Here is a 13881-nt window from a genome sequence, read left to right as displayed (position 1 = left end):
ATTATTAAATTGAGAGCTCATTTTCCTGATTACACCATTAAAAGGGTGAGACTTGATAATGCTGGTGAATTTACATCTCAAGCATTTAATGACTATTGCATGTCTATAGGAATTGTTGTTGAACATTCTGTTGCTCATGTGCATACACAAAATGGTTTAGCCGAGTCATTGATTAAACGTTTACAGTTAATCGCTAGACCATTGATAATGAGAACAAAACTCCCTGTATCTATATGGGGTCATGCAATTTTACATGCTGCTGCATTGATTCGCATCAGACCAAGTGCAAGTCATAAATATTCCCCCCTACAACTTGCTTTTGGTCAAGAGCCAAATATTTCCCATCTTAGAACATTTGGTTGTGCAGTGTATGTTCCAATTGCAACACCACAACGTACAAAAATGGGTCCTCAAAGGAGGTTGGGAATATATGTTGGATATGAAACATCTTCAATATTAAGGTATATTGAACCTATGACAGGTGACGTTTTTACAGCACGTTTTGCTGATTGTCATTTTAATGAAACATTGTTCCCTAGATTAGGGGGAGAAATGAAAAATAAAGAAAATGATGTTTCATGGTGTGAACCTCAATTAAAGTATCTTGATCCTCGCACAAAAGAATGCGAGACAGAAGTTCAAAAGATAATGCATATACAAGAACTTGCAAATCAATTGCCTGATGCATTTACAGATACAAAAACGGTGACAAAATCATATATACCAGCAGTAAATACTCCAGCTCGAATTGAAATTCCAAAAGCTGGCAATAACGTCACTCATGAATCTTTGCCACGTCAGAAACGTGGAAGACCAATTGGTTCAAAGGATAAAAATCCTCGAAAAAGAAAATCAGCTGATAATGAAGTAAAAGAAAGTGTTCAAGAAGAACCACAAATCAGTACTCCTACTGCAGAGGAGATTGATGATGTCAATACAGAAATTGCAATCAATTATGCATATTCAAAAATATTATGGAACCGAAATGAAATGAAAAATCTTGATGAGAAATTTTCATTTAATGTTGCATATGACATCATGAATAATGATGATGATCCAGAACCAACATCTATGGTTGAATGTCAAAATAGACATGATTGGGCTCAATGGAAAGAAGCAATACGAGCTGAATTAGAATCACTCAATAAAAGAAAAGTTTTCGGATCCATCATTCTCACTCCTAAAGATGTGAAACCTGTAGGATACAGATGGATTTTTGTCCGAAAAAGAAATGAGAAAAATGAAGTTACAAGGTATAAAGCTAGACTTGTAGCTCAAGGTTTTTCTCAAAGACCAGGAATTGATTATGAAGAAACTTATTCCCCTGTTATGGATGCAATTACTTTTAGATACTTAATCAGCCTGGCAGTTTCTAAAAATTTAGAAATGCATCTCATGGATGTTGTGACTGCTTATCTATATGGATCACTTGATAGTGATATATATATGAAGATACCTGAAGGATTTAAGGTACCAGAAGCATCAAATGCAAAACCCAAAGAAATGTATTCGATTAAATTACAAAGATCTTTATATGGGTTAAAACAATCGGGACGTATGTGGTATAACCGATTAAGTGATTACTTGATAAGCAAAGGGTATACAAATAATCTTACTTGCCCTTGTGTTTTCATTAAGAAAACAACATCCGGATATGTGATCATAGCTGTTTATGTTGATGATCTTAACATCATAGGTACAAATAAAGAGATCCATGAAGCCATTCAACTTCTAAAGAAAGAATTTGAAATGAAAGATCTCGGAAAAACCAAGTATTGCCTTGGTTTACAAATTGAGCATATGCCTAATGGTTTACTTGTACATCAAAAAACATATACTGAAAAGATTTTGAAACGTTTCAATATGGACAAGGCAAAACCATTAAGTACTCCTATGGTTGTTAGATCACTCAATGTTGAAGCTGATCCATTTCGTCCATGTGAAGATCAAGAAGACATTCTTGGACCAGAAGTACCATATCTTAGTGCAATTGGAGCTCTTATGTATCTTACAAATTGTACAAGACCTGACATTTCTTTTGCAGTTAATTTGTTGGCAAGGTTCAGCTCTGCTCCTACCAAAAGACACTGGAATGAGATCAAACACATATTTCGATACCTTCGAGGAACTACTGATTTAGGATTATTTTATTCTAACGAATCAAAACAAGATTTGGTTGGTTATGCAAATGCAGGTTATTTATCTGATCCACATAAAGCTAAATCTCAAACTGGATATGTATTCCTAAATGGAGGTACTGCAATATCATGGCGTTCTCAAAAACAAACACTTGTTGCTACATCGTCAAATCATGCCGAAGTGATTGCATTACATGAAGCTACTCGGGAATGTTTTTGGTTGAGATCAATGACACAAATCATTACTGATTCTTGTGGACTAGAACGCGATAAAAGTCCAACAATTCTCTATGAAGATAATGCAGCTTGCATAGCACAGATGAAAGAAGGGTATATCAAAAGTGACCGAACCAAACACATACCTCCTAGATTCTTCTCATACACTCAAAATCTCATTAAGGACAACGAGATTGAAATGAGATATGTTCAATCCAGCAAAAACTCTGCTGATCTTTTCACGAAAGCACTTCCAACTGCTATTTTCAGAACACACGTTCATAACATTGGCATGAGACATGTTCAAAAGATGTAACAGCTGAAGCGATGTCTACTTGAGGGGGAGTCAACTCCATGCTGCACTCTTTTTCCCTTAGCTAAAGTTTTTTCCCACTGGGTTTTCTTTAGCAAGGTTTTTAACGAGGCAGTAATTTATAGTTGATCTTCAACAAAATAAAATTGCTATCCAAGGGGGAGTGTTATAATAATAATAATAATATAGATATGGATAGTCAATTTTGGTGTATACATATAGTCAATTTTAGTACACAAAGTATGTATTTTTATATTGAGATTTTAGGCTATAAATACTCATGAATGCAAGCATTAAACTTGCACCATTTCTCACACTTACAAAGTGTTTCTTTCTTTCTCTCCATTATCATCTTTGTTCTTACACTTCATTATTAGTATTCTAAATCAAGAATCAAATCACTAAAGGTAGTTATAAGCCTACTGAATTATAACATCAAGAATCAAATCACTAAAGGTAGTTATAAGCCTACTGAATTATAACACAATTCAGTTTATTAGTTGGGAGTTTTGTTTGTCTTCCGATTTTTTCAATGTACCATTCTATGTATTGTGTAATAGTCTGTATGGCATTTCATGTTGGACACTAGTTTAATTTCTCAAACAGATTGATATATGTCACCTTGTAACGCTCTAGATCATAGAATATCTTCTTTATTTATATAGTACTCCGTATATGTTCGGGGGGAAAAAAAAAAGATGCTACTCTATAAAACAAACAATTACTAGCTGGACCATCTCATATATTTGGATGATCTCTGCCAATCACAAGTCACAACTGTTTGATCATAAAAGTTTTGAATATTGATATAAAATTGTTATCTATTTATAGAGCGTAAATTATTACAAGTACATCCATTTTTGAGGCATTTAAGAGGTGGGTCTATGTTATCGGCTAATCGCCCATGCTGGCATTATTGAGTCTGATCCTCTGTTGTAATGTTAAAATGTTGTCTCTCAATCACAATTACAAAATAATTAACATAACTATAAATAATTAAAATTGTAATAAAATAATATAATTTGATTGATGTGATATATGCAAATCTAGTATGCGGATTTCATCCTTAGATCAGTGTAATGTTTTAAGTAGTTCTTATGTGAAAGTTCAATTGAAAAAACTTTAGCTTCAATGCATAAACCTATTTAAAACCTTCATAAACAATTTTGATTTATTGAAACAAATGGGAATCTCCTTTTACCCCAAAAAAAAAAAAAAAAAAAAAAAAAAAAAATTGAAGTTTTTTATTTCCAAACATGTTGTACCATTTTAAAATGGGGAGTGATATGTACACAACCTCAATTTGTTATGTACACAACCAGAATGCTTTACAGTGTTGTACTGTACAACACTGTAAAACATGATGGTTGTGTACATAACAAAAATAGGTTGTGTACATATCATCACTCGACTTTTAAAATCTATATACACTTTTCTCTTACGATTTTGAAGGTTTTATCGAACCGTATTCCAGAATTTCGGTCGCTAAGAAACAAAAAGTTTTAAGAGGTTTTAAATAGGTTTATGTAATGGAGCCAAAACTTATTCCCCAATTGAGTTTTTAAATTAAGATTTGTAAAGTATCGTTGAAGATACAGTTATTATTAGTAAAAACGGCTCACCTTACATAATTACAACCAATCTTATTAAAGTTCTTTATTCATTAATGATTCGTTGCCTTTTTATCAAAATAATTGGTAATTGACTGATTTCAATTTTCAAGAAAGAGTAAAAACAAAAACAAACGACTTAAAATGTATTGTTACCATCTAAACCACCAACATCAAATATTGATTTTGAGAAGCATCCAATCTTATAAATTGTAAATATAATTTATAACCTTATAATTTTATAATATTAATATAATATAATATATGAAAATGATACATTAGTCTAAAAGGTAACATCAACAATCAAAACTGAAGAAACAATGTCATAAACAAAATTACCAATAATGAAACATCCAAAATTTACGTCACATAAGAATGTACAGAAATGAATATAGATGTTCAGATGTGACTTTTCTATCAAACCAACATTAACACGTGTGATCGTGATCATCAGTACAAAGAATTGTAGGTAAAACAAGTCGCAACGATCGACATTATGCAAATCATAAGTGACGGTAACAGAGTCACATTCAAGAGCCTGCTCTCACCCACATATCCAGCCAATGTAATCGTAGCATCAGCAATCACTCGAGCAATGGTTCCTGCTTCTGTTGATAGTAGCCCGCCGTTAAACGTCCCACGAGAGAGTCTTGATGACATCACACGTGACAATAGCGACAAATTCACACCTGGCAAACACAAAAGAAAACATAAACTATGTGTTTTGTAGTTTTCAAAGCTTTAAAAATTTTTATATGGCATACATTTTAGTCCTACGCATATGCATATTGTCAAGTGAAAATACAGGCAAGTTGAAACAAGTGCTTGTGTACTGATCAAAACAGGTCAGATTTAATAAGTTATATATACTAATATTATTAGTGTATAAGTTATATATTGTTTTGCTTTTATCTTTGTTTTGTTCGCTTTGTGGGTTTTATCTGAGGCTCGGTGCAGATAGTTATAGATTGTTCTCGCTCTCCATGTTCGAGCCTCTACGATCATTTGTTGTATATCTTGGTGTATCCGGTTGAGGACGCTTTCTTTTGGAAAATGATTTCGTTTCTATAAAAAATCGTGTTATTTTTGGCAAAAAAATAGTGTATCATATTAATACTATTAATATTAATATTAATATTAATATTATTACAATTAAAATATATTGGTATCACTTCTTGTGTACTTTCTAATTTACCGGCTTTCAACCCGTTTGACCTTACCCATTTTACACGTTCCACATTTAGAATTTTTATATTATCTAAAGGACCCAATGGGTGTATGATACATCCTGATTTGACCCATTTATCGATAACTGGGTCAAGATGGCCCAGTCTAATCTTTTATTAACAACATACCTTCTAATACTTCTGCGGCGACAAACATGATGAGTCCTGAGATGACGTATTGCGGGACCGAATATGGAATAACGACGTGAAAGCTCATGAGAATGCCAAGACACACCACGATTTCAGATACGAGTAAAATTTGTCTGAAAACAAGAAAACAAACATCACAAAAAATTTCAACAATCCGTAAAGTGTATAAAAAGTGGAATCGTAATGTAATTTACAAGATTTACCTGTCTTCAAACATGTTACTAATGTAGCTTCCGACAACAACATTAATAGGAAGAACAGTCAAACCAAGACACGCAAGAAAGATTGCTACTGTTCCAGTAGTCCAATTGAAGTAATACGTAGTAACGACACTAGATTCCGATAACAAAATCTCCATTGCGTACTTCAACATGAAATAAATCAACAGCTGAACCTGAAACATCGAAAAAAGTCAACAACGTTAAACCCAAAAAGTCAAAGTCTGAGAAAAAGTCAAACTTGAACAAATGAATACCTTCACAGAAGGTGTGAGTAATCTGTACGCTGCTCCAATCGAATTTACAGGTGCACGTATATCCTCAGAAGTTTCTTCACTACCGTCAAATTCGTTTTCTTCATCATCTTGGTGTGATTCGGAACTTATAAGTAACGGTTGCGTTACACCCTTTTCAAGAACATCACTATTAGCTGGACCTGGTGTCAAAAGTCAACACCCCAAGAAAAAGTCAAACGTAAGTGCATTTCAAAAGTGATTATCTGATCACAAACTAATATAAAAGACATACCAGAAGTAGATTCGGATTCAGGCTTTTCATCTGTTGGATGAGCGGGTTCCCTAAACGAGATCCATAACCAAACCAGATAAAACAACCATGCAAACGCCATGATCCAACCAGGCGCAGTGTTTTGGTCAATGGTCATACTGTATAACTTGAATTTGAATTGTAACAAGCCTGCAAGTGCGGGCCCGCAAGCCATTCCTAATGCACTGGCACTAACGAAACCCGCCGAAGCCTGCATCCGGATTTTAAGAGGCACGCAATCGCTGATATATCTTCGGTTTACAGCTCTAGCTGAACCAAGACTGTTAATCATAAAGAAACAAACAAAAAAAAATGATATATTATACCAAATTTGAGATGAAAGAAACAAAATTTTCAAAATGAATTTATGTGTAAAACATTGGAATAAAAGTATGTATTATGTTTGCGCTCCCACGGACGTTTATAGTGCAAACAGTTTGTTTTTCCAAAGACATAAGATAAAAATAATGGTTTATTCTGTCTGCGAACTCACAGGCTTAGAAATATGCTTCTAAGTGGTGCAGACAGGATTAAGTTATTTTGTAGACATAAAAACAAACATTATTCACTATTCAGCACATAAAGACATTTAGGTCAAAACTTCTCTACAGACGTAGTCCGCAGATCTTCAGACAAAAACAATGTTAAAAAAACAAACACGACCTAGGTTTGACTACACAAAAAGTCAACAAGTAAAAATATGAGAACTCACCCACAAAATAGGCGACCAAGTAAAAGCACGGTAATCGAGTTAAAATCGTAAGCCATTGCATACATGGCGTTCCCTATGAACAACGCTACACTGCTAAAGACCAAGGGTCTAAAGTAAGACTTGTTTGACCAAGCGCTAAAATAAACCGACGAGAATATTTGGGCAACAGCCATTGCACCAATAACAATACCACAAACAGTTGGTGCAGCTCCTAGACTCGTAGAGTAATCATCAGCAGTTGGAACTATGATATACGTATTGACCATATAAAGAAACGTGTTTGCTAGATTCAAGAGAAGTGACATAAAATGGTAGCGTTGATCGTCAACTTGTTCCTCCGAAGGTATCGGTAAGTCCTCTTGCATAATAAGAGCATGTTGTCCCAAAAACGTGAGGAAATTCGTTGAGTAACTTAATCTGTCAACTGCTGCTTTAATGGTGTCGATAACAGGATCCTGCAAATATTATTTAATAAGGATCATCAATTCAAATAATTTGAGTCATAGTGTAGGGTATGTTTGGATCAGAGCTTTTTTGGAGCTTTTAGCTTTAATGAAAAAAACTCGTATTTAAAAAAAAAAATAAAAAATAAAAAAAGAAGCTTCGTTTGGTTAAAAAAAATTTGAAGCTTTTAGACGGAGGGAAAAAGCTAAAAGCTACTAGAACTAGCGTTTGAGAAAAAAATCATACCTTTTTGTCATTTTACTCTTTTTTTAACACTTCCAACTACTTTGCCAAACACCTAAACACATCCAAAAATCTAACAGCTACCAACTAAAATCTACCAGATAGTTTTACCAAACATACCCTAAGACAGTTTAACTGTTGACACAAAGCCATAGACTTAAACAAAAACCTACATAAATCACATATTATAATGCAAGGAAAACCAAATACGCGTGTTCTTTAAACAAAGATAGATGACATCAATAAATAGTATAGTACTATAATTCTATAAACAAATATTTACGTGAATACAAAAATCGAAATTGGCCAGGTAAATGGGGAACCTGGAGAGGAAGAGCAGGTTGATCATAAATTGATAAGTAGCTTCCTTGACGATCTTCAAGTTCAGCGAGATTACGAGATATGGCCCCCACCACAGCTCCTAAACCCTGTATATTCGGTTAGATGTTACTATAAACAAAAGTACGAATAAAGCATAGTAACATAATACGACCGGGATTATGGACATTACCACATGCTTAAAGACTTGCTGCAGCTGGGAATAAGGATGATTAGCCCGAGTCTTGACATAATAATCAGTAAATCTATACCCAAAACGCTTGTCAAACTTCTTAAGGATCTTTCTTAATCCAATGGCATTTATCTCAACAAAAGAAAGGAGCTTTAATAAATCTCTTCCAACGTCTCTGTACGCTTCTCGTAAATCGGATATTTTTGCAAAATCCGGCTCTTCTTGAAGAGCATCTTGCTGTTTTCCGAGACCATCTAGCCTGCTTGCAAGCAGCCCTTGTTGTTCCAATATGAAAAGAACAGTCTTCTCGATCTGTATTCATACGAGTTGATGATGAGAGAATAAATGGTAAATATAGTGGAACGGGCAACAGGACAAAATGGGTCCGGATCAAAATGGGAACTTTTTGTTTCGGGTCAAGTCAGGTTGACTTGAAACACCTTTAAAAATAACATATTCAACATACAGTATATAGTTACAAAGTATTGAACTTTATAAGTCCCGGCCTTGTAACGGAAAACCTAAAAGACACAGCTTTTGTGTAAGAAAAAGGTTGAAAATTTAGTGTGTTTTTACCTGGTTATCGAGCATTCTTGAAAAATCTTTGAGAACGTATCTGCGCTCAAGTCCACCAGCCTCAATTTGGCGAGCATACTGCTTCACCTTTTTCTTCATGAGCTTGTAATTGATATAGTATCTACAAATTTGTAATAATATCATAAAAGAATTCAGTCATTTAAGTTAATTAGTTAAAAACAAATAGAATTACGACGAACAAAATGCAACGTACCCTTTCCATTCTTCAATTTGTCGGTCCTTCAACTTTTTCCCGAAAGCAACCATCTCTCACTGTAAATAATTAATAAAATTAAATCGTAAAGCGTCCTGAAAAAACACTTGAATTGCATAATGTGTAGTAATGACAAAAACGACATCCTTAACAAATAAATTGACATAATTACAAAACGCCATCATAAGTACTAGTAATTGTTAAGAGAACATGACCCGACTGAACAAATAAAATAACAAGACGATCTAACGACTAACATAATATATTATATCACGAAAGGGACCTCCTTTCAGTTTTAATCATAAGGCAATTTCATCCAACTTTTTTTCCAACCCACCAAAACAAGTTTCTAATGAGCATTGGTGCAAAATCAGTTCAAGTATAAAGTTTTATGCCAAAAAACACCTAACAAAAACCACATGGATCATCCATGAAGCAAAATCAAATCAATTTCCAAATCGAAATTTGCATGCCCACAAGCATGACTAGACTAGATCCAACTTGAATAAAGCAACAAAAAAAGAAACCTAACAGAAACCACATGGATCATCCAGACAACCTTCATATACATCAATAATTCAAGCAAAAATAGTCACTAAAAAGTAACACCTTTTGTCCTCAGACTAAGAATGCCCAAGTAAAGAAACTTCCATTGCAAACAAACTAACAAAAATTCACCCTGAATTAGCAATTTTAGTACTAAAACTAAGATACCCAATTAGAGGATTCAAATTGTAATAGTGCTAAAAGATTCACCCAAAATTAGCAATTATGTACTAAAACTAAGATACCCAGCTTAAAAAATTCCAAATTTTAATGCAACAGCCATTAACTTTAAAGGTTTCGAGTACAAAAACAAGAACAAAATCCGACATAGCAGACTAAAGCAACAATTTTTAGTTAACAATTACATTGATCAAATAAAGTTGTGATTTTTTATTCAATAAAAAGAAACCCAATTGGAGAATTTACTTTATAGCTAAATAATCTTGCAATTGAATCGAACAAATAGAACACACACATAAAGCATAAATCTTTTTGTGATACCTGGATTTTAATAAAGAAACCCAGTTGTAAAAACACAATTAGCAATACAGTAAATAACAATTCAACTTATGATTTTTATGATTCCATCACAAGAAGAAAGCTAACCTTTTTAGTGTGCAGTATCAATGAGCATCAAGAATCACACCAAAAAGATATGATTTTTTTTCTCTCTGAAGAATAATTGATAGACTTAACTAACTTTCCTATAAAAGGGCAACTGAGATTTGTATACAATTTTTTTTAAATATAATGAATATAAATTTAATTTAAATTCAAATAAATAAATAAATAAATAAATAAATAAATAAACAAATGTATATTCGGTTTGTGTTGTGTGGCCAGCGAAAAACGATAAAAAGAAGGCAGAAAGGTGGATTGGAGGCAGAGAAGGGTGGCACTGCTGATTTTTTGTTTTTGTTGAAAAAACTTATCTTTCTATTTACTAATTAATTATACATATATATTCATTTAAGGGTGGTTTGGAGCTAGTTTCATAATCATTCAAGGTATTTACCAAAAATAAAAAATCAATCAAATACAATTAATGGAACCCCATTAACTTTTAGGATTTATTTCTGTATTATTATATTTTATATTTTATTTTATTTTAATTTTATATATTCGTAGGTCAGTTGCCTCTTTAGAGCACTGGGAGTGGTGACTGAGGTCACTTGGCATGTCAGACATGACTTGTTGAGTTAGAAAAAGTGGGGAGTGGTGACCAATGTCAGTTAGTGGGTTAGTTAGTGTATTAAAATAATATTTTATTATATTTAATAATTTATCCCTTAAAAAAACAAAAGCAAAAAAAAAAAAAAAAAGGGTGACATCCGTCGCCATAGCGACTGACCTAAGGGGGACGGAGGTATGCGACGGGACCAGGGAGTGGAACAATGGGCGACGGGACCAGGGACGTGGGGGAGACTGACTCCCACTCCTAGTGCTCTTATGGTAGGGTCAATTGGCTCCATTTTTTTGTTATTATAAAGAAATAATTGTGCCATTGATCCCTCCATTTTACCCCAAAAAGCTAACAGAGTCCCTCAAGTTTTTTTTTGGCTTTCAGCGTCCCTCTATTATCACTTTTAAGCATACCGAGTCCCTCCGTCAATCTCCCGTTAAAAATATCCGTTAAGTCATGACATGTGCATTGCATGTGAGGGTAAAATTGTCTTTTTAAGTTAGTCATTTGCTAGGCATGTGAGGCTATATATCTGTCTAAAAATAAATTGTTTTTTTTAAGTTTACCTTTTTCTTATTATCTTTGGCAAAGCACTCCAAAATAATTTCATAAAATGTCTACTAAATAATACGAAGTAATGCGTTTTTATATAACTCATTGTTTATGATAAAGTTACCATTTTTTTTTATCTCGAGCGTTATACGGAGTATGAGTTTGACAAGTATCTTCAAAATTAAATTGGGGCTTTGTTGTATTGATTGACCCTCGATTTGTAGCCACCCATTTGGTATCATTTTCTTCTTACCAAAAATAGATCTGGAACTCCAATTGAACTCCGACGCTAGACATCGCTTCAGTAACGGCCACCACCATCGGAGTTCTGATGCGTTTTCCGGTGAAGATTACATCTACGACTAAGATGTGAAGACCACTTATCATACAGTCCGATTCATCTTCATCTTCATCATACAGTCCCAACAACAATCATGTTTTGGGTTTCGATCTGGGTCATCGATTTGGGTTTCGATCTGGGTTCCGATTCATCTTCATCATATAGAACAACCACCGCCGCACCGCCACCGTCGTCAGTTAATTTTAATTTAAGACAAAAATTAAAATTTTATTGGCTGACATCATTTGAATGTTCGACAATCATTAACGGAAGATGAACACTGACAGTTTTTACAAAATTAGTATTAACTTGTTCGGTTTGTGACTATGGAGAAGATTGAGGTCTCTGAAATGATTTAGTCAATATCACGATGAATTGAACATATATTCAGGTTTCAAATCACTCAATCATGCTTCGTGATGCAACAATTCAGATTCAAAATCATCTCGGATCTCAGATTCGTGAAGTCAACATTCATGAGAAAAAGTCAAACATATGAATTTCATTCTATTTCGATGTGCACATGAAGTTTCAAGTTCAATTGATGCTTCTCGAGTGTTTGTGGATACAAGATTGAACGAAGGTTCAAGGGATTATGTTTTGACTAATTTGGTTTACCATGTGATTGATCTTAGATCTATGTGATATAATATGGGGTACATAAACCTGAGTTCCTAATTATTAGGGTCCGTTTCTTCAAACTAATTGCTTGTTTAATTATTAAAAATAAATGAAAAAGAAAAGAAAAAGACAAATAGATTAAAATAAATGAAAAAGACAAATAGATTAGAAGGACGAAAATACCCATCTCGTTTCATGCACGTGATGGGACTTAACGTCCAAGATTAACGTCTGACTGACGGAGGGACGCGTAATCAAAAAAAGTGATAATAGAGGGACGCTGAAAGCCAAAAAAAAACTTGAGGGACGTTGTTAGCTTTTTGGGGTAAAATGGAAGGACCAACGGCACAATTATTTCTATTATAAAACGATAAAAAAAAACGTCTCCATATGTTTTGCCATGGACTAGACACTAAAATAATTAAGTATAAAATACACATTACTATTTATATATATTCTAAATTAAATGTATTTTACTCAAAGTAAACATTAAAAAGTCATTAAAACTTCAATTTTACTCTTTTAATATATAGAATTCCGTAAGATATATATTCATAATTACTTCTCACATTTACTCTGTTAAAAAGGCTAACTAATTCGAATAACATATTAAATGAAATAAAAATAGACATTTTAATCGCATATCTTATATTGAATTTTTTTTTTGTTGGGGAACACTTTTTATGAAACGTATAGAGTAACAATAACAATAAAAGTAATTGAGTGATAATTTTCTGATTACTGAAAGTAAGAAAAAAAAGTTGTCCATCAATAAGTTCGTAAATTTAAGTGTTATTATTATGATTTTATTGTTATATTGCTATTATCATCATTATATTATTAACTTTTTTATTATTATTATTATTATTATTATTATTATTATTATTATTATTATTGTTATTATATTATTTATTTATTTATGATGAATATGAATAATGTCAAGAAATAAAATATTTCTAGAAATGAAAACCCGAGCTCTTGAAAAACATAGATTATACACACATAATTACTATTTACTAGTATAAGTTTTGTGCTATATTAAAACGTCATTTTCCAACGATTTTATCGTTTTTTATCCGATATATTTGTTCAAAATAATGTACACTCACGGCACGTTTCAAAGTATACAATGTTATAGGATTTGTACTAACATTTTCTTATTTAAGGTATGGATTTATTTATTTGAGTGATAGGCATCGATGATTACTTAATCCATCAAACCTTGGTGATCCGAGAACGAATAATCTTGATCCGGGCTAAACATTGGACCGTCATTTCATGTTTGGTAGTAACATCATTGTAGTTTTAATCGTGTTTGCTTATGTATATATTCGTGTCCTTGTATGTAGGCTTTTCGCCTTCAACGCATGTACATATCGTGATTTTATTAATAATATTGACTTTTCAAAAAAAAATAAAAAATTTTGAAAAGCAAGAAGGTTTTATAATTCACGAAGAATTTACAAGTGTGGGAATACCACCCGAATGTCACACGAGAATACATACAAAATATAACTAAGGG

General features: G+C 33.0%; 1 protein-coding gene across 1 annotated transcript; it reads right to left on the bottom strand.

Annotated features, from left to right (window-relative positions):
* Positions 1-4582: 4582 nt before the first annotated feature.
* LOC139846683 (SPX domain-containing membrane protein At4g22990-like) lies at positions 4583-10456 on the bottom strand. The gene is made up of 11 exons (XM_071836167.1): positions 10270-10456; positions 9118-9176; positions 8904-9024; positions 8328-8639; positions 8140-8244; positions 7130-7584; positions 6400-6698; positions 6129-6307; positions 5857-6047; positions 5633-5766; positions 4583-4966 (listed from the first exon to the last, which is right to left on the bottom strand). The coding sequence occupies exons 2-11, from the start codon at positions 9168-9170 to the stop codon at positions 4728-4730; spliced, it is 2088 nt and encodes a 695-aa protein (XP_071692268.1). The 5' UTR covers positions 9171-9176; positions 10270-10456; the 3' UTR covers positions 4583-4727.
* Between the last annotated feature and the right edge of the window lie 3425 nt (positions 10457-13881).

This window comes from Rutidosis leptorrhynchoides, chromosome 5, assembly GCF_046630445.1.
Source record: "Rutidosis leptorrhynchoides isolate AG116_Rl617_1_P2 chromosome 5, CSIRO_AGI_Rlap_v1, whole genome shotgun sequence".
Classification (NCBI taxonomy): Eukaryota; Viridiplantae; Streptophyta; class Magnoliopsida; order Asterales; family Asteraceae; genus Rutidosis; species Rutidosis leptorrhynchoides.
The sequence above is the reverse complement of the archived record's forward strand: the minus strand, read 5'-3'. Positions and strand labels throughout refer to the sequence as shown.

Bases quoted from the DNA above. Each gene is read 5' to 3' on its own strand.
- LOC139846683 (XM_071836167.1), bottom strand. From the start codon at position 9,170: ATGGTTGCTTTCGGGAAAAAGTTGAAGGACCGACAAATTGAAGAATGG. The intron at 8,640-8,903 runs GTAAAAACACAC...GTATGAATACAG, and splicing joins CAAGAATGCTCGATAACCAG to ATCGAGAAGACTGTTCTTTT. The intron at 6,308-6,399 runs GTATGTCTTTTA...TTTTGACACCAG, and splicing joins TGAATCCGAATCTACTTCTG to GTCCAGCTAATAGTGATGTT.